The 27,090-nt window shown below is 44.8% G+C and overlaps 1 protein-coding gene across 1 annotated transcript in view; it reads left to right on the top strand.

Annotated features, from left to right (window-relative positions):
* Positions 1 to 27,090, top strand: part of SEMA3G (semaphorin 3G) — a 132,590-nt gene that overhangs the window by 49,621 nt on the left and 55,879 nt on the right. Inside the window, exon 2 of the mRNA XM_077325867.1 lies at positions 21,063 to 21,223. Within this exon, the coding sequence (XP_077181982.1) occupies positions 21,063 to 21,223 (161 nt within the window). The remainder of the gene's footprint in view (positions 1 to 21,062; positions 21,224 to 27,090) is intronic.

The raw sequence follows: 27,090 nt of genomic DNA, 5'->3' as shown, positions 1-27,090 counted from the left end.
AGGAACATGCTTACCTGTTATTTACAATGCTGCAAATGTTGCAGCAAACATATTTAGCAGCTAAAGGAACAATTTTTGACTGTCACGGACAGAAATTAGCCGGTTTCTGAATCTATCCTGTTTGGCTCGCTGGGCTAGAGCAGCTGATGAACAGAAGCCATCTCCCAGCCTTTTGCTGAGTGCCACCCTTGCAGGGATCCAGCAGACAGTGCATCAGAAGTGTTCAGCGGTGCGCCCCCCCCCCCATTCAATCCTATAGGAGATGGCTTTTGTTCTTGTCGTCCCAAACATTTTACTATATCTTTGCCTTGCTGACAGTGGAAAGTCAGCTGCTGCTCTCCCCTGCAAAACTTCTCCTGCCTCCTAGAAGGCTGGGAGACAATAAAATATTTCCTGTTTGTCCCAAACAGGCACGGACAGTGTGCTGCTAAACTGGTTCCCTGATCACAACCGCCTATAGAACAAGAGCTCAATTGACAGGTGCAGGCCTGCTATTATTTTACTTTTGCCACACGTTACACAGTTGGTCTGTAAGGTGCCCCCTTTCTCTGCTTCTCTTTTTTATACTCTTGCTTAGTTCAGAAACCTTGAACTCCAAAGAAGATAAAATGCTGAAAAATACTGGGTCGTGGGAGGGCAGGATGAGCTGGCAGAGGGAGGCATTTCTGAATTAAATAAAGTTCCAGCATATACATGAGAGGTATGCCTTACAAACATAAGCTATTCTGTTGTTTCTGAGAATCAATGGATACATATTGTTCCTTAAGTAATCAGACTTATTGAATTTGGGTGGTGACTTGAGGGTTTCCTATGAAGTGCTTTAGAGCAGTGGTCCCCAACCTTTCTGAGGTTGGGGACCGGCAGGGCATCGGGGCGCGGGCCACGCCCACGCCCACGCCCACGCCCACGCCATCGCCCGCGCCCGCGGATCGGGCCGCGCCCACACATCGGGCCGCACCCGCGGGCCGCGCCCACGCATCGGGCCGCACCCACATGGGCGCGGCCGGCCCTGATTCCCTCTCCCCGCCCTTCCGCAGTAAGAAGCTTCCCGGGCCGCAAGGTTGCGGCCTGGGAAGTTTTTTACTGCGGGGAGAGGGAGCCGCGGCCCGGCGCCATGGCCTTTGCGGCCCGGCACCGGGCCGCGGCCCACAGGTTGGGGACCACTGCTTTAGAGGGATGATTGGTAGCGATATTCTTGCCACCACTCTGAAAAAAACATACCAGTATTTGGGTTTGCTTCATGAAGCTATGGTTGGAAATGCACACCCCTATTTTTCCTAATAGTTGCAGTTCAGCAAAAAACCCCAACTGGTTGATGCTGAAGAGCAAACTGGAGTTCTGGTCTCTCAATTTGTCATGTACAGTAACAGATGGGGAATGTTTCATTATTACTGGTGCGTGACTCTAGCCTTGTTGTTGTTGTTATGTGCGAAGTCGTGTCCGACCCATCGCGACCCCATGGACAATGATCCTCCAGGCCTTCCTGTCCTCTACCATTCCCCGGAGTCCATTTAAGTTTGCACCTACTGCTTCAGTGACTCCATCCAGCCACCTCATTCTCTGTCGTCCCCTTCTTCTTTTGCCCTTGATCGCTCCCAGCATTAGGCTCTTCTCCAGGGAGTCCTTCCTTCTCATGAGGTGGCCAAAGTATTTGAGTTTCATCTTCAGGATCTGGCCTTCTAAAAAGCAGTCAGGGTTGATCTCCTCTAGGACTGACCAGTTTGTTCGCCTTGCAGTCCAAGGGACTCGCAAGAGTCTTCTCCAGCACCAGAGTTCAAAAGCCTCAATTCTTTGACGCTCGGCCTTCCTTATGGTCCAACTTTCGCAGCCATACATTGCAACTGGGAAGACCATAGCCTTGACTAAACGCCCTTTTGTTGGCAGGGTGATGTCTCTGCTTTTTAGGATGCTGTCTAGATTTGCCATAGCTTTCCTCCCCAGGAGCAAGTGTCTTTTAATTTCTTTGCTGCAGTCCCCATCTGCAGTGATCTTGGAGCCCAGGAAAATAAAATCTGTCACTATCTCCATTTCTTCCCCATCTATTTGCCAGGAATTGAGAGGGCCGGATGCCATGACTCTAGCCTTACAGATGATAATTTGCTGTTATTATGGGTGAGAGACAGATTCTTGCACTTGTTGGAAGGAATGAACGGTACAATGTTGTTTAATACTAACACAGAGTTTGGCATCTCAGAGGAGGATAGTAGAGAGTTAGTATAGTGTTAAATGAGGTGCTGTCTGACCCTCTGTCCACTCCTGTTGCTACCATTTTGTTACTCAATATGCTACTCTCAGGGGTTCCTTCTTACTAGTCACTTCCCTTTTCTCTGTCTCTCTTCCTGTCTACCAGGAGGGGTGGACAAGCTTTCTACAATCTCTCTCCACCCTAGCTTAGATAGCTAGCTAATAGTCTTTACTCTGCTTTTGCTGTGTAATATGAATTTCTCTTACAATAAAGAACTTCAGTTTCTTTTCTAAGAGTAAATGTGAACTTATTCCTGCAGCCAGCTTGGTATAAAGCCAGTTTGGTGTAGTGGTTAGGAGTGCGGACTTCTAATCTGGCATGCCGGGTTCGATTCTGCACTCCCCCACATGCAACCAGCTGGGTGACCTTGGGCTCGCCACGGCACTGATAAAACTGTTCTGACCGAGCAGTGATATCAGGGCTCTCTCAGCCTCACCCACCCCACAGGGTGTCTGTTGTGGGGAGAGGAATGGGAAGGCGACTGTAAGCCGCTTTGACCCTCCTTCGGGTAGGGAAAAGCGGCATATAAGAACCAACTCTTCTTCTTCTATAGTGGTTAAGAACAGCAGCCTCTAATCAAGAGAACTGGGTTTGATTCCCCACGCCTTCACATTCAGCCAACGGGTTGACTTTGGACCAGTCACAGTTCTTTCAGAACTCTCTCAGCTTCACCTGCCTCATAGGGTGTCTGCTGTGGGGAGAGGATGGGTGAATTGTAAGCCAGTTTGAGACTCCTTTGGGTAGTAAAAAGCAGGCTAGAAAAAAGCAGCTGTTCTTCAATTCTCTCTCCGAACTATAGAATTTCATTGTGCAGAGACTCTGCTCAGTTTTCACATGTATAAGGCAGACAATCCCTTGGGGGATTTATATTCCCAAAGCACATGCTTTATCATTGCTATGCAGCGGAACTAATGTGTTGCAGAACTGACACAAATCACCTCAACCTGGCTGGGGGTCACAGCTTATAAGAAGCCGTGAAGATAAATTCAGGTGGGTAGCTGTGTTGGTCTGAAGCAGAAGAATAACGTTTTAGTGTAGTGTTGGTCTTAAAGGTGCCAGTGAACTCAAAATTTGCTATGAAGCCATGAAACTTCTTTTTTTAAATCCAAATAGGTGGGCTCCTAATTAAATGGGGGAATTTGCTTTAAAGCATATAGAACAAGAGGTGGTAACTGGGATTCTCCACTTATGTTTATGGGGATTTTTCCCTTAAGAGAACTCTCAAAATAAACACATATTCAATCAGAAAGGTTTTTATTTAAAAGAAGAGAATAAAGCAAAAATGCACACAATAAACACTCACACACAGCTAGCTAAGAGAAACAGATAGTGGAAAAGGGAGAGAAATCTTGGAATCTTGGAGATATAGGTCTATAGAACCAGCAAGTAGGTCTATAGAAGCAACAAAACAACCAGAGAAGAAAGCCCAACAAAGTGGGGGTGTATATGGAGGATCCAAGGCACTCCCATATACACACCACACTGTGTTCTTAAAATAGGGCAAAATGAACCCTGGGGCAACTGACATATTTGCCTGAAAAACAAAAACTTGATGTACTTTCCCATGGTAGACAATGATTTGGGAGAGGTTTGATGACCCTACAAGTACCAGAAAAGCTTTGGTGAATAGAATTAAGAGTTGGTTAAGTGATGCTTAACTAGGATAAGTAGGTACAGAGGAAGTAAAGTTGGGCTTCATGGGATTAGTCCACTGGTGAGTTAATAGGTTTTGGGAGATTTAAGGCATTTCCCCACATTGGTAAAAATAGTGTTATTCCAGCTGAATGGCATAGTGCTAAATATTATCGTGCCTCCCAGCCCCTCCTCACCTTTTTGCTGTCTCACCGCCTATTCGCGCTTCTCACCCTCCACAACTGCTGCTAGAAATGGTGGAAAAGAGCAACACGCTTTATAAGTGACTCTTTTCCACCTGTCAATCAATCCAGGCAACCAATCCACTTTCCCCATGCTTTAAAGCAGTGGTCCCCAACCTTTATTAGGCTGGGGACCGGCAGGGCATCGGGCCGCGCCCGCGCGGACCACGCCCACGCTTCGGGCCGCGCCCGGCCGCGCCCGCGGGCCGCACCCGCGGATCGGGCCGCACCCGCGGGCCGCACCCGCGGATCGGGCCGCGCCCGCAGGCCGCGCCCGGCCGCGCCCGCGGATCGGGCCGCGCCCGTGGATCGGGCCGCACCTGCGGGCCGCGCGGGCGCGGCCTGGCCCTGATTCCCTCTCCCCGCCCTCCCGCAGTAAGTAGCTTCCCGGGCCGCAAGCTTGCGGCCTGGGAAGTTTTTTACTGCGGGGGGGGGGGCGGGGAGAGGGAGCCGCGGCCCGGCGCCATGGCCTTTGCGGCCCGGCGCCGGGCCGCGGCCCGCAGGTTGGGGACCACTGCTTTAAAGGTCCTGTGAAGCCCGTTAATTTTTTTAAATTCATATTTCTCCATTTAAATGCCTATGCATCTAATCATACATGCATAGCGCTTTTTGAACACTACACCTTATGGAATCACGAGTCTTTAAAATTAATCTTGTTCCTGATTTTGGGGAGGGGGACTTTCAAGAGGCATACTTTGTGTTACAAGTTTGGGAAAAAAATATTTCCGGCATCTCCTGCATGCTTGTCTGCCTATTCGTTGCTCTAGTAAGTTAGCCATTTAAAAAATATTCCCATCCCCAGGAGCAAGGGAGAGGGAGGCGGGTGAAAGGGTGGGACGAGGCAGTCACCTTTAGCGCTTTTGAGACTCCATACCTTCCCTCTGCTGGTTGCTCTCCCTTAGCTAGCACTAAATAGGTTGGGGAATCCACTTTATGCGATTCCCCAACTAACACTTTAAAATGGAGGCTGTAGCCAGCTGGTTACTGCCGCGTCATATGGAGGTGCCGCAGGGCCTGCAAAAGGGAGTTCTTAAACCAGGCATTTGGTGAGGCCAACTGACCCGTAACATCTACAGGTCCCCCCCCCCCAGACTGAGGGACCAAACCTACTGAGGGAGTGTCAAAGTTATTGTTAAAATACTGTTCTAGTTGGTATGTTATTGTTGTTATATTGATTTTGAGAGTGTTCTATGTAAATGTTTCAGAATGTTTTATATAAACTGCCCAGAGCCGTAGGGAAGGGCGGTATAAACATCTAAATAAATAAATAAATTTTATAATGACCATATAAGTTAAGCAGTTCACTACATAGAACGGGTGTGGAAATCCCCCCATTCTCCCATAGTTATGTATCTCTCCAGGGTATGGAAGGGAAAGACAGTCAGCCACCCTGACACAGCTTCCAAAATACTTGCCAAGGCTTGTTTCTGACTGGCATGCATTTTGTGTCACTTTGGGCAAGGTAGTATGGAGAGGTGTGTCTGTCTCTGTGAGCTATAAACTCTCCCTCTGTGACCAGAGGGGTCTAACTGCTAAAACCTTCCCCCCCCACACACAAAGCTGTCTTTTCCAACTGTGTTTGTTTCTGGTCCAGTGATTCTTAATCTTTATTCCCCGCATCTCCTAAAGGCCAAGCTGCTCAGGGAAGGCCATGGGATGTGGGCTGCTTCCTTTTCACCTACCCCATCTCCCAAAGGCCAGGCCAGATAGGGAAGTTTGCGGGGGGGGGGCGTGCTTCCTTCCCACCCCTGCCCACGTCTCCCAAAGCACAGGCTGGTCAGGTAAGCCTGTGGGGGGGGGACTACCTCCTTCTCGTCCCACATTTTCCAAGGGCCAGGCTGGGCAGGAGAGGCTGATGGATTTCACCAACCCCTACAAGGAGAGGGAGGGTGGGGGGAAGCAAAGAGCACTCTAATGGCTGACTGCAGGGACATTGGGAGGTGTTGTGGGCCCAAGTCCTGTCAGTGAGGACTCCTTGGAGGAAAAGCCTTGCCAGGACCTCCCAGCTTCACCTCTGAGCACCTCTCAAGACCTCTGAGCTTCATCTGGATGAGAGCTTACCCAGCCCGATGTTCAACAGGCAGAGAGCACTGACCAGCAGGAGGAAATGTTGCTGCAGACAAACCGGGGCTTAGATACCAAAGTTGTTGCAGGAGCTCCTCATTGCTCTGCCCAGCCCCCAGCTGCAGCTCCCTTCCTTGTCAGCCCATCTGGATCATCTAAGCCAATTAAGCAATGCTAGCTATATGCTGGAAAAGAGCTCCAGTCTAAAAGGCACCACACCAGGTTAGCAAGACAGTTGTTCTGCAGAAGCCTGTGAACCATCACAGAGTGAGGACTGAGAGGCTGCTGACAGACTATGTTAACTTGGGGCTGGGAGGCCTGGGTTGTGGCCACAACTTTGCAGCTACCTGTGACTTGCTCCTTCTGCTGATGCCCTTGGACTGCCTGAACAAACCCTCACTGGACTGAGTCAAGACATTCATTGTATTCTGTCTGTCCCTTGGCATTCTGTTTTTGAAATACTAATTCTCTCTGCCTTCCTGTCAGCTCATCTGTGATTCCTTACAGCAGAGAGTTGAAATCTGAAACCAATGCAGGAGGCAAAGGAAGCAGCTGGTTTCATTCCTTTGCCTGAGGGAGATGGAGGGTGGGAAGAGGCTGAGGATGGGGCAACTTACCAGCAAGCAGGGTTGGGAGAGTCTGACATCTCTTCCACATGTCAAGCACTAGGAAGAGGAAAACAAAAAAGCATCTGGACTGATCCTGATTGGGAAGTGTTCTCTCCCTACTGGCAGCACACCACCAGGGAGACCCAATCAGGTAGAGAGTGAGTTGTCTGCACGCATCTTGAACTTTATTATGTTTAAAGAATGTTTTATGAGCTACTACAGATATTCCCACATGCTCTGCTCACTATTAGCTTGCAATATTTTATGGCAGTTTGAACACTAAATATGCAGTTCTTCCTCCTATCAAAACAGTTGTGGCATAAAGTGATGAAGTAACAGCAAGAATGATTATTGGTTTGTTGTGTGAACTATGACCAGAGCTAGATTTATAAAATCATACCCCCCTCACCTTTCTTAATAGGAGCCCAACACAGCTCACAGCATTCTTCTGTCCTTCATTTTATTCTCACAAATCTTTATGAGATAGATTAGGCTGAGAGGATGTGACTGGCCCAAGCTCGCTGAGCAACTTTCACTAGCAGACTGGTGATTTGAAACTGGGTCTCTTAGATCTTAGTCAAATACTTTAACTACAACTCCCCACAGCCCTGCTGATCTATTAATTTACACTGTGTAGTCTGCCTTGAATCTCAATGAGAAAGGTAAAGAAAATATAAATAACATAAGTTAATATAAATAAAACCAAAATATGAATAAGTAAAACTAAATAAATGCATGGAGATGTTGAAGAGCTAAATCTGTGGCAAGGTGTCCCAATTCCTTTCATTTTTGGCATTGCAAGTCCCATCCAACTCCTGAAGCTGGTAGCTGATTTTGAGATTCCGAGCTTCATTTTTTGATGTAATACCTGCCACTAAGAAACTTAGCTTTCATTGAAAATTGCATAGAGGTGAAGATTTCTTGAAATAATCTGAGCCAGGATATTTTGATTCCCTTCATGCTTGGCACTGCAACTCTTCCAATCCTCTTGAAGGCGCTGGCCAATTTTAAGGTGCCTCGTTTTATTTTCTGATGAGTTATGCCTGTCATTGACAGACACATTCTTTTATTATTATGTATACAGAAAATACACAGATCTCAGGCATACCTTCAATGAGCTCCTTGTGCCTGATGGCTGTCAGCCAGTTCCTTAATGCTAAGACTGAATCCTGCTGTTGCATGCCACTTTTTAAAGGGCTGGTAGGAGAAATCTACAATCTAGGATCTTTAGGGATAGGATGAACAGTATAAAATATTGCTCTTCCTCTGGCTGTCAGAACTGACTACAAGTAGGGGGAATGGGTTATCTACCCTCATTAAATCCCAAATGCTTCCAAAAGTTCTCAGTTGCTTTTTGGTCATTGCTTTAGTTCTAAGTCACCGGTCTATTGGACACGTTTTGTGAGTGCTGGTGATCCACGCACCAGTTTGTGTAGATTAATTCCAGATTGATGATGGGCACAAAATAGTTCATGACTTTAAAATTCCAATTAATTTGGCTGCTTCATGCCCCCCTGAACCCAGATTTGGAGACAGCACCTTCCCGAAACATTTCCTTTTAGCTAGTTGGGTCCAGGGTTTAGGCCGTTTATACATAACTAGAATTTAAGCCTGCTGTGGCTGCCAGACAGCAGGCGCTAGAAGGAAGCCTCTTGTGCTCGACTCCCCCAGCAGGCAAGTGGGGTAGAGAGTGGGCGTGGCTTCCCGCAGCCCTGGGTGCACTGCCGGCGATGTGTAAAGACCACGGGTGCTAGGAAGGGTGGGGTAGAGAGTGTGTTGGCTTGTAGTGTGTCTTCCTTCCTGTCTTCCTGTCTTTCTCAGTCTCCTTTCTGTCTGTTTCTCTCTGTCTCTGCGTCTTCCTTGCTCTCTATCTTTCTGTCTGCCTTCCTCCTATCCTACTACCCAGCCACTCACCCATGCCTTTATCTCCTTTGTCTCTCCCATCCATGGCTGTCTGTTCCAAGTGTCTTACTGTCTGTCCTTCTCCCTGCATTTCTTCCATTCCTTTATATCCCTCTCTCTCTCCTTCCTTCCTTCCTTCCTTCGTTTGTTCCTTCCTTTTTCCCTGTCCTTCTCTCTCTGGTGTCTGTCTCTGTTTCTCGCGTGGTGCCTCTATCTCTCCATCTGTGTCTCTCTCTCTGTGTGTTTCTGTCATATCTCCTTGTATCTTTCCAGGCAGCCATGCAGTCATCCTTCTCCCTTTATGTCTTCTATCCCTTTATCTCCTTGTCTATCCTTCCCCCCTTCCTTGCTTTTTTCCTTTCTCGCTGGTGTTGTCTGGTTTTCTCTCCCACTGCCTCCATATCTCCATCTGTCTGTGTGTCTCTAGCCCCCCTCTCCCCTCCAGGACCCGGGCTTGTCGCCTGCTCTGCGAGTGGCGGCGAGGCCCCCCCCGAGCCCCTTCTCCCCAGCGGACAGACTCGTTGCGGGAGGGTGGGCGATCAGCAGGGAGGGGGACAGGCACGGGAGGAGGGCAGCCGAGCGGCGGGGAGAGGGACGGATGCGGGAGGAGGGTGGGCAATCGGGCATGCTCCCTGAGGTGTGTGAGGGCAGCCAAGCAGTGGGGAGGAGGGCGGGCGATCGGGCATGGTCCCTGGGGCTCATGAGGGCAGCTGAGCGGTGGGGAGGGGAACAGGCACGTGAGGGCAGGCGATTGAGTGTGCTCCCAGGGCCACGGGAAGGCTCCTGCGGCCGGGCGGCTCCCTGGCACTTCCGCATAGGCCTCAGAGGGCCTCAAACTGAATGGAAGGCTCCCCCAGCCGTTCAGTGACCTACCTGGTAGGCAGGCAGTCATGTAATGGTGGCAGCTGGCTGAAGGCGGCCGAGGTCGGGGGGAGGCTGCGCCTCCCAACTGTCCAGTCTGTGGGCAAGGGGCCAATTGGCATGCTGAAAAGGTTTGCAGCTGACTTGGCCTGACAGCCTAAAGGCTTGCAAACCCTGCTGTCAGGCCCCGAAGACTGCAAGCCTGTTCAGGCTGCTTGATTGCTTTCTTCCCTTTAGAAGTTGGGGGAGCAATCTGGCATGCTGAAAAGGCTCGAAGCCAACTTGGCCTGACAGTGGGGCCCATAGGCTTCTCGACTGTCAGACCAAGACAGCTGCAAACCATTTCAGGTCCCCCCTCCCACTGGTTTTGGATACCCCCCCCCATTTTTAAGCAGGCACAAGTAAAATGGACCAGCCCAGAATGGACTGGTTCATAGGGTGGGGGTTGGGTTGGCTGGGTTTGGATGTTTGGTTCAGTAATACCCTGGACCTTGAACCCTAAACCAAACCAGGATTTTCCAGTTTGTGCCCATCCCTACTCCAGGTAACATGGTGCTTAAAACCACAGCAATAAACCAAGGAGCTGAGTTTGATTCATTTTCAGATTTGCAGGTATTTCTAAACTCACTATTTTTATTCCATTTCTGACATTTTTTAAAAGTGTTTTATCAAGCAATTCAGCTATTTTGATGGGTATATTTGCCTTACAGGACAAACCGCATCTAGTGTGGGAAGGCTTTCAGACTGGGGAAATGGCATGTGAGGAAAGGGCTTGATCCCCCTTCCCCTGTGCTATGCTTTTCATAAAAAACTGAGGCTTGCTCAGCTATTAGTTCAAAAGAAAGAAAACACTGGAGAGTGCTGGACAGAGAATTCCAAGGGCATACGCAGATTATTATCATATTTACCAAGATTAAGCACATTGATGAAAGAATCCTAGCAGAGACTAATGCATTTGCCTGGTTTACTCTGCCCAAATATGTCTTACTTATTAAAGCTCTCCCATTTTGAAGGAGGATTAGAGGAGGCCATGCTGGTACATAGAAAATTCCAAAATTAACAATTATATAGTACTTTGTTATTAGAATTGTTCCAGTTTAAAAGAATTTTTAAAAACAGATCTTTATTCTTATCACCCAACCATCCTACATAGCTCAAGAGTGAGTGACAACACAGTTAAAACAACAATTAGGTAAAATCATAAACAGTTTATAATTTAAATTACCCCAATTAGACAGACAGACATAAAACAGATATAAAACTACAGATTTTTATATCAAAGCATTAACTGCTTATTACTTTTAACCCTCCCCTGCAAGTTAAATAAAATCTTTTGTTGGATTTTAACATCATTTGGAGCCTCTTGTGGCGCAGAGTGGTAAAGCAGCAGACATACAGTCTGAAGCTCTGCCCATGAGGCTGGGAGTTCAATCCCAGCAGCTGGCTCAAGGTTGACTCAGCCTTCCATCCTTCCGAGGTCGGTAAAATGAGTACCCAGCTTGCTGGGGGGTAAACGGTAATGACCGGGGAAGGCACTGGCAAACCACCCTGTATTGAGTCTGCCATGAAAACGCTAGAGGGCGTCACCCCAAGGGTCAGACATAACCCAGTGCTTGCTCAGGGGATACCTTTACCTTTAGTGCCATTTTGAAAAGTGTTTAGTGAAGAGGGTTCTTACACCTTCCCTTAAAGTTCCAGGGCTGAGTTAAAGCCAGATCTTCTGCCAGTGATAGAATGGGACAGCCAGCATTATAATTTCAAAACAAAGAAATCACACTACTTTCTTTTTGGAGGAAAAATGTTACCTTAGTGTGTGGAAGTATGTAGAGGGCTGTCATAGTAGGAACGGCATACTCACTGAATCCTCATATGAGCAATTCATGCATCACATTGCTGAGAGCTGATACAGAGTAAGTATGTGAAAAAGCATATTTCTAAGCTTTTTCATTTTGCTGAAATTTCTGTTTTTCAACTTGCTAAGAATGATATTACAGTTAGCATATGAGTCATATTAAAGTCACACTGTCAAAGTTAAAGGCAAGTTCAGTATTCTTTTCTTGGGATTGAAGATAGCAGACAAAGAGCTATTCATGAGAAGTTACTCCAGTGGTTATCAGAGTTGGTCTGTACTAGCTGAACGAATTTTCACAGATACTGCTTGTGCATTAGGACAGTGAAAAACAGAAAAGCCTGAATGGAATTGTTACAGAAAAGAATAAGCAGATCTGTAACTAATTCAGAGTAATTTTTGCTAAACAATAAGACCATAATACATTCTAGATTCTATTATTTTCATTAGATTCCACAGCAGAATCATCCAGATTATCACAAAAGAGTGTGCTTTTGAGTTCCACAGAATTTATCAAGTCATTGTGATATTTGAAAACTCATTATAAAGAGTAGTTTGCCTGGGCATTTAGTGGAACAGTTTGTGACCTTCAGTTTACCATCTGGATTATAAATATTAAGAAATGCAATTTTAGCCCACAATTCAGTTAACCTTTCCTTTGACCTCATCTGAAAAACAGCTGTGCTTGTGGTCAAGTTAAATGTAAGAGATCTATTGTTTTGTGTCACAGTTTGCCCGTATGAAGAACTTTCAATGGCTTTCTCTTTACAAAGGGGTTTTGTTTGATACGGCAGAAATGCTGTTATGCAAAAGAAACAACATATATACTTGCATATAAACCGAACCACATATAAGCCGAGGAACCTAATTTTACCAAAAAATCTGGACAAACTTATTGACGCATATAAGCCGAGGGTGGGAAATGCTCCATCATCACCCCCCCCCAACAAATACAGAAAAGTCAAGAGGATGAATAGCTGCTGGTTTTTCTACCCTGCTTTTCACAAACCAAAGGAGTCTCAAAGTGGCTAACAATTGCCTTCCCTTCATCTCGTGATGCCAGATACCCTGAGAGAGCTCTGACAGAACTGATCTGTGAGAACAGCTCTGGCAGGAGAACAAAACAGTGTCCCCCAAGCCAGCAAACCAGAGCAGAACCTACTACAACAAGTACAACAGCTACGAAACTGGGAAAATGGACAACTCTAACTACAACTGCAGTGCCCCCCAGAACAAAACACTGAAATAAAGAACTGTAACACTGAACACTGAAAGAAAGAACTGTAAAAATCAATAAAAGAAACACAATCCCAAGAAGAAAAGGCAAACAATGCTGCCCTTCAGATAAAATAATAAAGACTAGGAGAAAGAAACAGTAAATCCCAAAGCACCCCCAAAACCCACCCCACACATAGAAACCAAAAGAATAGTTTGGAAGAAGTGGTGTGAAGAAGAGGAAGAAGTGAAGGAAAAAGGGAAAAAAAGATTAGAGTCCCTCAGTCAAACCATTTATTATTATTATTATTATTTATTTGATTTGTATGACCGCCGCTCTCGGAAACCGGCTCGCGGCGGTTCACAACATTTTAATACAGATACAATATATTAACCTCCTGGCAAATAGATGGGGAAGAAATGGAGATAGTGACAGATTTTATTTTCCTCGGCTCCAAGATCACTGCAGATGGGGACTGCAGCAAAGAAATTAAAAGACGCTTGCTCCTAGGGAGGAAAGCTATGGCAAATCTAGACAGCATCCTAAAAAGCAGAGACATCACCCTACCAACAAAAGTGCGTTTAGTCAAAGCTATGGTATTCCCAGTTGCAATGTATGGCTGCGAAAGTTGGACCATAAGGAAGGCCGAGCGTCAAAGAATTGAGGCTTTTGAACTCTGGTGCTGGAGAAGACTCTTGCGAGTCCCTTGGACTGCAAGGCGAACAAACCGGTCAGTCCTAGAGGAGATCAGCCCTGACTGCTCTTTAGAAGGTCAGATCCTGAAGATGAAACTCAAATACTTTGGCCACCTCATGAGAAGGAAGGACTCCCTGGAGAAGAGCCTAATGCTGGGAGTGATCGAGGGCAAAAGAAGAAGGGGACGACAGAGAATGAGGTGGATGGATGGAGTCACTGAAGCAGTAGGTGCAAACTTAAAAGGACTCCAGGGAATGGTAGAGGACAGGAAGGCCTGGAGGATCATTGTCCATGGGGTCGCGATGGGTCGGACACGACTTCGCACATAACAACAACAAATATATTAACCATTAAAATTTCCCATTAAAACCCCATTAAAACAATGACTAAGTCACAATGATGGCGATTAAAACTATTCCCGTACAGGCCCACTGGATGAGCAGAAGGGAACGGAGGATAATTGGGCATAGGATGGAACACTCTGGGGAACCAGGTCAGTTTAGTACTGGCCTCCCCCCTCCGGGGAGAGGGGTCCGATCTTAGCCCCGGGCCATCACCCGGCCTTAGACAAACGCCTGGCGGAAGAGCTCCGTTTTGCAGGCTCTGCGGAACTCAGAGAGCTCCGACAGGGCCCGCAGCTCTTCAGGGAGCTCATTCCACCAGGTAGGGGCCAGGACCGAAAAGGCCCTGGCCCTTGTCGAGGCCAGGCGTGCCTCCCGGGGTCCTGGGATCATCAGCAGATTCTTACCCGCAGAGCGAAGTGCCCTGCGGGGGGCATAAGGAGATAGGCGGTCCCTCAAGTATGCAGGACCCAAGCCGCGTATAGTCTTAAAGGTTAATACCAAAACCTTGAACCTGATCCGGAAACAAACTGGCAACCAGTGCAGCTGCTTCAGCAGAGGCTGAACATGGGACCTCCAAGATGATTTAGTGAGGACCCGTGCAGCTGCATTCTGTACCAGCTGTAACTTCCGGGTTAGAGACAAGGGTAGGCCCGCGTAGAGCGAGTTACAGAAGTCTAATCTAGAAGTAACCGTTGCATGGATCACAGTGGCCAGGTGTTCCGGGGGCAGGTAGGGCGCTAGTAGCCGAGCTTGGCGTAGATGGAGAAACGCCGTCCGGGCTACCTTAGTGACCTGGGCCTCCATGGAAAGTGAGGCATCCAGAATCACTCCCAAATTCCTGGCTTGGGGCACAGATGACAATTGTACCCCGTCCAGGCAGGGAAGACGCGCTTCCTGTTCCTGCTCCCTTCGGCCTAGCCAAAGGACCTCCGTCTTAGAGGGGTTGAGTCTCAAGCGGCTCTTCCTGATCCATCCAGCCACTGCTTCCAAACAACTGGCGAATTTTTCTGGGGGGAGATCTGGCCGGCCATCCATCAAGAGATAGAGCTGGGTATCATCAGCGTACTGGTGACACCCAAGCCCATAACTCCGTACCAGCTGAGCCAGGGGACGCATATAGATGTTAAATAACGTGGGGGAGAGCACCGCTCCCTGTGGCACCCCACATGGGAGTGCAAAGGAGTCGGATAACTCCTCCCCCACAGCGACCCTCTGTGATCTGTTCTCTAGAAAGGAGGATAGCCATTTAAGAGCCACCCTTCCAATCCCAGTATCAGCGAGGCGGTGAACCAAGAGCTCGTGGTCAACCACATCAAATGCGGCTGACAGGTCTAATAGCACGAGAATGGCCGACCCGCCCCGGTCCGGCTGGCGCCGGAGATCATCTGTCAGGGCGACCAGCACAGTCTCCACCCCATGGCCCTCATACTAATATTGGTCTTACCGTTCTATACCTGCAGTCATTGCCTCTTCATCTTTGCAGTGAATACGAGTGGGGACCATATTAATATACCATCTAGTTCATTCTCAACCTTCCTAACACTGCAATCCTTTAATACAGTTCCTCATGTTGTGGTGACCCCCAACCATAAAGTTATGCAAGTGTTCTTTCACGGAAATTAAATTGAAACTGACCAATGGCATGAAGACCCATTTTTCATGATTGTATATAAATTGTTTTTTCCCCCAGGGTTTTTCAGCTGAGTTCTGCCTCTTGTCCCACCATCCTGATCTCACTCTTTTCTGCTGTTCCAGACAGATGACCGCTCTATCTTGATCTATCCCGCAAGGCTGTTGTATGGATGGCACCCCCCCTGGCCAAGCTGCTTGCCCTGCAACCCCTGTGAAAGGGTCGTTCAACCCCCAAAGGGGTCCCTAACCCCAGGCTGAGAACCACTGATCTAGATGTATCCAGAGTATCAAGAACTTTCATTATGATATATGAAAATGGGCATGAAAAACTGGCAGTTCATGGCAGGCACCACAACCAAATGGAATAGTTACTTTATTCTTATAACCAAAACCTTAAGCCTGATCCAGAATTTGACTGGTGCAGTTGTTGGAGAGTGGGCCAGATGTGGTACCTCCAAGAACAAGACTGTTTATCAGAATTTTATATAGTTTATTTTAATAATAAAATGATTTATGACCATGAAAGCAGCAGAACAGGGCCACAGATAAAAAAGGTAGTGGTTTCTTCATAGGAAACTGCCCAAATATGCTCCCCAAATACTTTAAAATTTATCCATAAGGGAGAAAAATTAAAAATGGCCTGATGAAAACTGAATATACCTGAGGTGTGGAATGTTGAGAGAACTTGAGTGTCAGTTTAAGGAGAAAAAAGTAGTCTCCAAGAGTGTAGGGAATCCTGGAGGACATTTTAGGGTGGACAGCGTGGTGGGGATTTCAAGTCGTTGTTCCTGCAATTATACCTTTCAGCTTGCTCTGTTTGTTCCTTCATTTACTTACCAAATGACTTTTTCATGCACAGGCCGTGTATACTTTCTCTTGCATGGATACCATCTCTAACCTGCTTTGTAACCCTTTTGAGATATTCTTATTGTAAGAGACACTTCCTCTTTAATTTCCTTTTTACAGCAGTTCCTTTCTGTGTATTGCAGTGACTTCTGCATCATATTCCACCTGCATCATATTCCAGGGCACAAGTATGAGTGGTCCTATCACTTTTGTTTTGCTCTTCCTTGACTAAATTGAGGGTAAATGCTAGAATACATCAAACTTTGTAGATCTACCTTTAAGAGGAAGATTCTACTATATTTTCAATCATTATCATTAGGATTCTTGCATATCACTCAGGCATTATCTCTTAGTCCAGCTTGCAAAATTCCATGGAGATCCTTCAGTGAAATTGACCAGTGTGGGACATTAATACAAATGTACCATTCAGTGGATTTAAATACTGATAAGCTTATCTGAAAATGTCCAGATTTACCCTGCTGAAGGAAGTAAACCAAAATTCTGCCTCTATAAAATTAGAAATTGTAATATTTGATCCAGTATAAGTGCTAAAGAACATCATCCACATATTTGAACTTTGTAGATAAGGGGACCAAGATCTGATGTGTGTAAAAGGGAGAGAGAATGCCACTTCAGATGGAGTTGATTATACAGCGATGTTAGGACTGATCCCTTCTAATTCCCTTTCACCATATGCAGGAGAATTTCCATTTGCTGAGTATGCCAAGAGCTCCAGGGCAGCTGTTCTCAGACCCTGGATACAGAACTTAACAATCAATTTATACTGCAAACTTATGTGAGATTGTGGAGGAAGCTGCTTCTTTAATTGAGATTCAGCTTTTTTTTAAAAAAGAACTGTTCACACTGATAGCCTAAGGGTGCTAAACCAGTTGTTCTGGCAGATGTTTCTCTTATGAGAGTTTTAGGCTTTTGAATTATCCCTTTTCTTTGTTTCTTTTCTAAGGCATGTCTACCAAATTGCATCTTCATCTCTGTATACTAATTTGGAGTAATCATTTGTTAATTGCATTGCTCATGGAGATAGCTGAAGATGGAGTAAACTGAGAAAACTTGGTTTATTAATTCTTTAGTGCTCTGCTCCCTGAGGCTGCCTTGGACAGCACCTGCATTTTAAATTTGAAGTAGCATAAGAGTTAAAGGATAAGATCCTTACCATATCTCCATGTGGCCCTAGTCAGAATGACCTTAAGGTCAAAATTCTGCAGCCGTGTTTAGGTGACTAGATGAACAAGTTGAAACTCAGCGCAGACAAAGTAGAGCTAATTCTGGTAAAGAAGGCAGAGTAGTTGTTGGTTGTTGATCTGCCATTGTTGGAGTCCAGTTTAGGGGTGTTCTGGAGCCCAGCACTGTTGGAGAAGAGGTTGATGTTGTTGGAAATGGCTGCTTTTCAGTTGCATTTTGTACATAGGGAGCCTAACTTATTCTGCCAGTCTCAGTATGCTAAAACATGAGTCTAAAGAGGAAGAGTGGAAAATAAGTACAATTATATATAAATAAATATTACCCCAATCTGTCATACTATTATGATTCACCCTACTCAGGACTCAGACAAGGAAGTCACAGCCCTTAGTTTGCAAGACCCAACAAAACTTTGGAGGTTGTTAATTTGTAGCATCCCCATAAATATGGAAGTAACTTGATGTTATTTAGCACATACAAACATTTTGATGATGACGTGGAAGTTCCAGTTGGTATAAAATATAATAGCCAGGTTATTGTCTGATATTAGCCTCCAGGAAATACAATATCTGTGTTTCATCATCTGAACTACAGTTTGGTGTAGTGGTTAGGAGTGCGGATTTCTAATCTGGCATGCTGGGTTTGATTCTGCACTCCCCCACATGCAGCCAGCTGGGTGACCTTGGGCTCGCCACAGCACTGATAAAACTGTTCTGACCAAGCAGTGATATCAGGGCTCTCTCAGCCTCACCCACCCCACAGGGTGTCTGTTGTGGGGAGAGGAAAGGGAAGGCGACTGTAAGCCGCTTTGAGCCTCCTTCGGGTAGGGAAAAGCGGCATATAAGAACCAACTCTTCTTCTTCTTCTTCTTCTTCTTCTTCTTCTTCTTCTTCTTCTTCTTCTTCTTCTTCTTCTTCTATTTCCTTCCAAATCAAATTAGAGTGCTGCGTGATAACTTTTAAAATTCTCACAACCTGGGGCTCACAGCTAAGAAATCATTTCTCTTATGTGTAAACTCCACCAAATGACTGGTTCCATTTTGAGGTGTTCTGTGTTAGCCTGGGCAAAAACATTCCCTATCCTGGGGAGGGCAGGTTGCGGGGAGGAGAGAGACCTCAACAGCATAAAAAGCCATAGAGTCTACCTTCCAAAGCAGCCATTTTCTCTGAATTTGGTTGTCTGGAGATAAATTGTGATAGTGGGTGGGGCATCTCCAGGTACAGTAACTGTTTGGGTTAGTCTTCAGTTAGGCTGTTCACCTCTACTATTTCTTTTTCCCACAAAGCCCCAACACTGCCTGTTTTCCTTTCCCTATTACACTGTTGTTCTTGCATCCTTCTGCAGTGTTTGGCACCCTGAGCTTTCAAAAGCTACCCCAGCTTTCAGCAGCTTCTGATAATTCCCTGTCTCTGACAGTCTAAGGATAGAATGGCGATAATCCCTGTCACACTGATGGATTTTTAAATAGAGCATTTATCTTTACCCTTTTTATCAGCAATAAATAGCCCTCCTGTCTTCACTCTTAGATAATGTTAGCTTCTTCAAGTCACTCCTATAGAGTGCTGAGTGTTCCAAGCTGTAGAAAGGCTTGGTGACCTGGGCCGCCTGTCTGGGTGTAAAAAGATAAAACTTGAAGGCTCGTGAGATTAATTGTCAGTTAATTATAGCCAATCCAATCTAGTGCTGTACTTATTCCATAACCCAGTTGCTTCGTTATGAATTCAGGTAAGATGGAAATCTGAGTGGATGCACAGGGCGATTTGCTGCCTTATCTTAGGTTGTCCAGAAGTCTAGTGGAAAATGTTCTTTTCCATTAATAGAGGCTTAATGTGTACAAATGCGTATTTAATGTCTTTATGCATGCTCTTGCCCAGCTGGTCTGTGGGTTTGGGCTTGGGTGTCATCAATATGCAGATGACACTCAGCTCTTCCTCTTGATGGTTGACTGCCCAGATTCACCTCCAGAATCTTTTGCCAGTTGTCTGGAAGCGGTGACGGAATGGCTCAAGCAGAGTCGTCTAAAACTCAACTCTTCTAAGACAGAGGTCCTGTGGCTGAGATGGAAGGGGCCAAGCAAGGAAGTGCATTTGCCATACCTGGATGGGGCGGCTCAGCCAGGAATCAGTGTGATCCTTGATGCCTCCTTTTCTATGGAGGCACAGGTCACAAGAGCAGCGCAGCTGGCGTTCTTCCACCTATACCAGAGAAGAGAGGTCAGAGGGCAGCTCCTAGGTTACGACAAAGACTGTTTCTACACTAAAGGCTTTGCGCTGAGCTGCAGGCTGGAATTTGAGCCAGGGCCAGTTGACCCACCTCTTCCTGCTCCCGGATGGAGCTCCTGGTGCACCTCATCCACCCCAGATTTGTGCTCCTATACAGGAGCCAAAGCAGCAAAGTTCCCAGTGTTGACATGGTCAAAAAGGGGTATCCCATTGAAGAAGATAACACCTATGTAGCATCCTCCGATATCCTGAGTCGTTCACGCTAACAATCGTATGGTAAATAACGTTATAGGATGCCTTTTCTCCAGGCTGCTGGCAATCCTAACCCCCCAGTTTCTTTGACCCCCCCTCCCCCCTATTTCATCAAGAAAATAAACAAGTTTACTCTAGAACAGTCTTACATAGTTGTATATCAGAAACCAATCTCTCTACTGTCAACTAGATTAGATTTTAAAACTTCATGGAGTCGATAAGACTGTTGTATTTATCCAGATACTTTTTAATATCCAGATTTCTTGTTAGTGTTATACTTCTATTTATTTATTTGTGTGTACACCTTCTCCATTTTAGAATTCAAGGTGGCATAAAGAGGGTTCCAAGGATGTTTCCCATCAGATCCATGTAGCTTCATTATGTGCCTATGCTGTTGCATTATGTGTCTTTCACCCATATCTGGGTAAAAATTGTAACTTCTTATGGACAAGTAATGGATAAGAGATAATGGCTATGAAGCAGAGGGAACAGTGTGTTTGTTTCTCTCTACCACTGTTAGAAGGTCATGGGGGTTATATTTGATTAATGTTCCTGTTTGGGGGGATTTGTGGCATACATTGTTCTGAATGGCAAAGGCTGACCTGTAGTGGCAAGATTTGTTCAGTCTTTTAGTACAGGACTACATGTGGTATGATCTAGTTATGTGATTTTATAAGATAGGGTTTCAACACACGGACACACATTTCTAGAAATGTTTACTCTGTTACTAGTGTCCATTATGGGGTTCACTCTTTAGGAATTGTGATCACTGATGAAGCTATTTATTCCTCATAATTTTTATTTGCTGAATTCTAAGCAGAAAGAAAACAAGGCACTTGCCTCAAAGGCATCTGGCGCTCTGTATTTTGGCAAAAGCTCTATGGTAGAAGCCAAATTTACCATAGAATTCCAGAGCATTGTTTGGATGTGATGGCATCACTTCCAGGTCATGTGGATATTGAAGTAGATATGTTCCTGTATATCAGATGAGCCTCCTTGCTTCCTCTCCCCCCACCATTTGCTCGGAGGGACCTGGCAAACCTTTGTTTGTTTGTTTGTTTGTTTATTTCTTTATTTATTATATTTGTATACCAGCCTCCCCAAAGGCTCAGGGAGGTTCACATGAAACAGAACAGAAACAGTACAGATGACTTAGATTAACAATGATGAATGAAATGAAACAACAAGCAACATGGAACCATAGAAAAGTTAAACTATTCTATTGCCATTTGATTTCTTTCTTCCCTTTAGATCTTTTGGCCACTAACCGCTCTGTCCTGTTCTTTGGCTACCGGGGAATTTTAGACTTTCGGTCTTTGTACCTGGATGAATATCGTGACCGCCTGTTCATTGGAGGAAAAGACACGCTATACTCTCTTCGATTGGATCAAACCAATATGGATGCCAAGGAGGTAATGCTCACAAAACACGTGCATATGCGAATGCATGCAAGCCTATCAATCCCAATACTTATTCTTTATCACTTTTCAGAGGTACTCAATGTATCACATACATGCTTTCGGTAATACAACAGATATTTAATACAGTTTAGTATTTCTATCCCCATTTTATATATACCAAGCAATCATTCCAGGGAATTCATAGGAATATTGAGATTGAGCTGAAGGACTTCCATCCCATGTTTGTAATGCCACTATACTATTTGTCTGTCCACAAGATAGGCACATATTAGTAGTAGAGGAGAGTCATTCTCCATGAACTTGAATCATGGAAGGCTGGTTGGCAAATAAGTGCAATTGTGATGCTGATGGTTTGGGACTAGGATGCCATAAAGAAACCTCTGGTTCTCACATTTCATGCAAGACAAAAGATGTTTAGTGCATAAAGATCACTAATGTTAATTCCTGGCAACTGCACTGATATTGAGCAACTGAATGCATATGGGATGTACAGAGTGACTATACTGTGTGCAACATTATGCCTCTTGAGTGGTACAACAGTATGGTTTAGCTTTCTTCAGTGACCTGTGTAGATACCATAACACTGAAATTATCCTTCAGGGAAATTATTTTTGCATATAAATTTTAGATGAATAGAAAGATCTCTTTCCTACTTTCTTCATTATGGCATGTCATACCTTAGACCAGGGGTGGCCAAACTGTGACTCTCCAGATGTCCATGGACTACAATTACTATGAGCCCCTGCAGCAGATACTGGCAGGGGCTCATGGTAATTGTAGTCCATGGACATCTGGAAAGCCACAGTTTGGTCACCCCTGCCTTAAACATTTTTTTCATATTGTTTTCCATTTCTGTAATCCTAGACCTACTTCAGAGTTTTATTGGATGTCTTATAATGCCTGATCAAATTTGAATCTCATTAAGAAAGGAGAACTATAAACAAAGTAAATTAAATTTTTAAAAAGAGGAGCTCTGCAAAGCTAGGCATTATAAAGCTTTAGAGCCCAGGGCAGGGAACTAATTAAGTAGAAGCCAGAAATTTGATATCAGCCAAGGTTGAAATGGAAGAGGGTGAGATTCATATAAGGCTCCTAGCTCAAAGGAAATTATATTGCAATTAAATATAATTGGAAGCATGGGAAGTCTGGACAAGTCATGGGAAATTAGTAAACTGTTACCAAAAGATTAGTTTATCAAATCATTTATGTTCCAAAACCAGGCAAAATTGTCACAAGAATCAAGGTAATTGACGGGCTAGATTTCTTTTAGGGTGCAAGTGCTATAAAGTAATTGTTAAATGTATTCTTGCAGTAACACTGTGGGATAAGATAATTTGCATCTAATTTCAGAAGTTCAGTATACAGTGTTCTGCAAAGCTTATTTTTTTCTCCTTTGCTTGTGTGGACTCTGTATCTTTGGTCCCACTGGTCACCTTACGCAAAACTTCCATGACTTTCTGCATCTTCCCTTCTACCCTTTTGGAAGCAAAATAAATACTGTAAATCTTTGCAAATTGGCTTTTGTAATAAAGGAGTATATGTGCTTGTTTTGTTTGCCAAGAATATAAATTATGGATTTATCTTAAGTGGCTGAATTCAAGAACTAGTCAAGAAGGCCTCCTTACAGAGCTTTTTGCTTTATTTTGCCATAAATATTGCTCTTCACATTCCAGCAACTGTTCTTTATTGAAATTACTGGCATTGTAGCTGGCTCAGGGTGGGTGTTGAAAAGAGCAGAAGCCTGGGTAAGCAAGAGCCACATGCCTTGCAATCTCTTGTATACACTGTAAATAAAATTATCAGAAATATGACACCTCCATCAGTACTTATACAAAACAATAGCTATTCTCTTTAGTTATGATTCAGGTATCTATTTGATGGTTTTCTGATTTTACCTGGCAATTGTTGTGATGTTCTATGTGACGTTTATTAGTAACAAAAAGTCTTCTTTGTACTTCCTGTGCCACTTGTGCAGGCTGAAGGCTACCATGTTTTGCAGCTCAGGCGCAGTGGCTCCTTCCCAGGAGCGAAATTGAGCAACTTAAATGTCTTTTTAGTACCAGTTTGCTTTCACACTTGTTCCTTTCTCTTATGGGCTACTCTATGGCTAGCTACCAGTTTTCCTGGTCTTTTCCAATAAGGGAATAAGGGATGTTGCTAGGGGAATTGTATAGAATTGAATCTCATTTCCTTTCCTTCCTGTGGGCTGGGAGGCAGTGCCTGACTGACATGTATTTAGTTAATAGTAATTGCAGACATTTGACACCAGCAATTTAACTGTGTCTTTAGCCCAGTGTTCTCAGCTGTTTTGTTAGAACCTGTAAATATCAACTATATGATTACTTCAATGGCTACTAACCTAAAAGGCCTGGAGGCTTTTCCTTCCATGAAAGGAGGGTTGCTTTAGTTTCCTAGAGCCTTCCTTTACCTTATAGAGCTAGCACTAAGGACTGGGCTGACCTCCGCTGCTAGAAAGTTTACTTAGGGTTGGCTTGGCTATAGTGGGAGACCTCCCAGCAAGCTGTTGTTTTGCCTGGTGGTGCCTGAAATACCAGTGGACAGAAATGGAAGAGAATTGGGGCACGTGCTAGTATCAGGTCAGTGTGCTGTCACTGCTTGTAAAAAGTGGAAGTGACATCATTAATGTTCTAGGATTTCCCAAAAACTGTAGTTTTATATATAGATATATAAATTATAGAATGTCCCATGACATCTGTTGTAGTTTTTACCAGAAATGATATCAGAGGACTAGTGTGACCACAGCATTCCAGTCCCCTCCCCCAGTTGTTCCCGTGACCTGGCAACAGTAAATTTACTACGTGACATGTAAAACAAACTTTATCAACCAGTTTTTGGCTTGGATAATCAGTTGCTGGGGTTATTGATGAGGAGCCAAGTTTTAGAATCACTTTAGGGTTCACCAGTTATACCTATTTACAAGGGTATTGATTAATTCAGAAAACTGCATATCAGTGATGCATAATAGATGTCTCTTGTTTGAGATGCTAGAACTTGAAGGATGTTTTATTGCTGGAGTATATACATTTCATCTTTAAAATCATATACCAGATTAAATGGAGCAAACAACCATTACAAGCAACAGATAAGATTTTGTTTTATCCTTTGCTAAAATATGCAAAGGAATATATGAGGATGATTAATAATACCATGTCTCAAGACAGTTGTTTTACTTGCTCAGTACTGACAGTAAGAAAATGGGAATTTGCCCATTGAGTTCTCCAAATGATCTACACATCTTTTCATATTTTGCTCAACTGCTCTTCATTTATGATTCTCAAGATTACCATATTATGCCACTACTAGCTTCAAAGCCTGTTCCTAAGAACAGGCCTTGAAAGGGTCCCCTCCCTTTGCCTCTGGCAGCTTAAGGTGGCTTTGGGCTGCTCGGACTCCAGAGCAGCTTGCAGCCGGATCAAGTGGGGTGGGCAGGGGCTGGCCAGCTTGTTAGCAGGGCCGGGACAGAGGTCCTTAGCAGCAGACCGGAGGCCGTCGTTAGCAGGCCCAGCCTAACAGGCCAAGAGGTTCTCGTTAGCAGACCCAGCCTAGCAGGCCAAGAGGCCCTTGTTAGCAGGCCCTGCTTAGCAGGCCCCTGCTTAGCAGGTCAAGAGGCCCTTGTTAGCAGGCCCTCCACCATGATCCTTTGCTCATGGCCCCTTACCTGCTGCTGGCTCCAGGCACTGAGAGCAAAGAGGCGAGAGTCCAGGGATGGAGGGTGGGAGCTGCAGGGGCAGGGTCAATTGGCCCTATTCCAACTTGGACAGCTGGACACATTTCACCCCCCCAGGCTGTTTCACAAATATATAGAATAACCATGGATAAGGATTAGGTAATCCCTCCTACTCTCCAGAAACTGTTTTCTTCTTACTCAAAGATAATGAACCAAAAATTACATTTGGTGTTTGGCTAAATATGTATCAGTCCTTTTAACCCTTGATTCTAGAGCCAGTTTGGTGTAGTAGTTAGGAGTGCGGCCTTCTAATCTTGCATGCCAGGTTCGATTCTGTGCTCCCCCACATGCAACCAGCTGGGTGACCTTGGGCTCGCCACGGCACTGATAAAGCTGTTCTGACCAAGCAGTAATATCAGGGCTCTCTCAGCTTCACCCACCCCACAGTGTGTCTGTTGTGGGGAGAGGAATGGGAAGGCGACTGTAAGCCGCTTTGAGCCTCCTTCAGGTAGGGAAAACCGGCATATAAGAACCAACTCTTCTTCTTCTTCTTCGGATATCTAGACATTTTCTGCTCCTCAAGATCACATATCTATGAGCTTCTTGGATAAACACAAAAATAAGGATTTACATTTTTGGTTGCACTGTTATACAGATAAATATGCAGACTTACTTTCATTTTATTATTTATTAATTTATTTTATTACATTTTTATACCATCCTCCCTTGGGACTCAAGGGGGTTTTAAAACAAGAACTGGGACTTAGTATGTTGTTGGAGTACATCCATAATGTAATAGTATTATAGTGGGTTTTTTTTTTAAGCCTTCCAAATCCCTCTGGTAGAGCAAGGAAACGGGCATCACAGGAACTAAGGCAAGGAAGATGGTGCTGATGTAGTCAGGACCTGAAATAATGTGCATCTTCATCCATATGTAATTTTTCCAAAACAATCATATAAAACCAGGTTTGGAAACAACTGCAAAAAGGAGGGAACAACATGGAAACAGCACAATAGAGGACGATGTTGTGTGCATGCTCCCTAGCAAGCAGTGAAAAAGCTCCATGTGGAAGCAGCCCAGATTGTCAGAAGTTTTGTCTTTCCTTCTCCATCATTTGATATCCCTCCCATTTTCCTAATTGACTTGCCTATAGATTATGAACCTGATGATTTACTTCATAAAAGCATAACTGTTGTATAGCACTATTTCTTGAGGCTCCTTAATAATTACATTTATGACTTTAAAAATAATTTATGGATTCAGAAACATGCACAGAGAAGCAGAATTTAATCAGAAGTGAAAGAACAGAATAATGTATAAGTACCTTTTTGTGACTAAACCTGGAATCAAATAGAGGCTAGTAAGTGGTGGATCTGAAGGAAGGAAGAAAATAGAGGTAAAATCCAGGGCGGTGTTATAGGGTTGCCATGTCCTCTTTGACCACTGGTGGGGGATGGGGTTGGGGGTAGGCTAGCCAGATCCAGTTTGTGGAACTCTTGGAGATTTGGGGATGGAGCCTGTGAAGAACAGAGACCTCAACGAGGCACAATGCAATAGAGTCCACTCTCCAAAGTGTTCGGCCAAATAAATTTCACAAACAGACTTCACTTAGAAAGAAAGTTTATGTTTGTACAAACAGGAGTAATGCTTAGCCTTTTTGGGTGAAAACCATGACCTTACTCAAAACTTGCTAGTCCAAAGCAGTCTTTTATACAGTTCATCCAGGAAAATTCCATCAAAACTGTCCGTCCCAGGGCATTCCTGGGCTGGGCTCACACTCTTCCCTGTATGCCCCAAATATACAATTTCCATACATGCATGTGCATTAAAATGAGCTCTAAGTCCACCCAGGGTTGGGGATTCTACTATGCTAATAAGCCTAACCCTAATAAGCCTATCCCTGAGACTGACCGACCATGGCCTATACCAGCCTGACCTCTCTGTGGGTTTATCTAAGTTGTTGTTCCTATTACATTATTGTTGATCAAATTCATTGATATTATGTTAATTTAAACCACTGTTGGATTATTGTTGATGTTATTTTTACTATGTTCTATGCTTAGGTCATTCCATGTAATACCCCACAATGTTGTATGTAAACTGCCCTGAGCCATATGGGAGGGTGGTATAAAAATCAAACAAACAAATAAATAAATAAAAGCAGCCATT

Source organism: Paroedura picta, chromosome 3 (assembly GCF_049243985.1).
Source record: "Paroedura picta isolate Pp20150507F chromosome 3, Ppicta_v3.0, whole genome shotgun sequence".
NCBI lineage: Eukaryota > Metazoa > Chordata > Lepidosauria > Squamata > Gekkonidae > Paroedura > Paroedura picta.
This window is presented reverse-complemented; position numbering and strand designations above follow the sequence as displayed.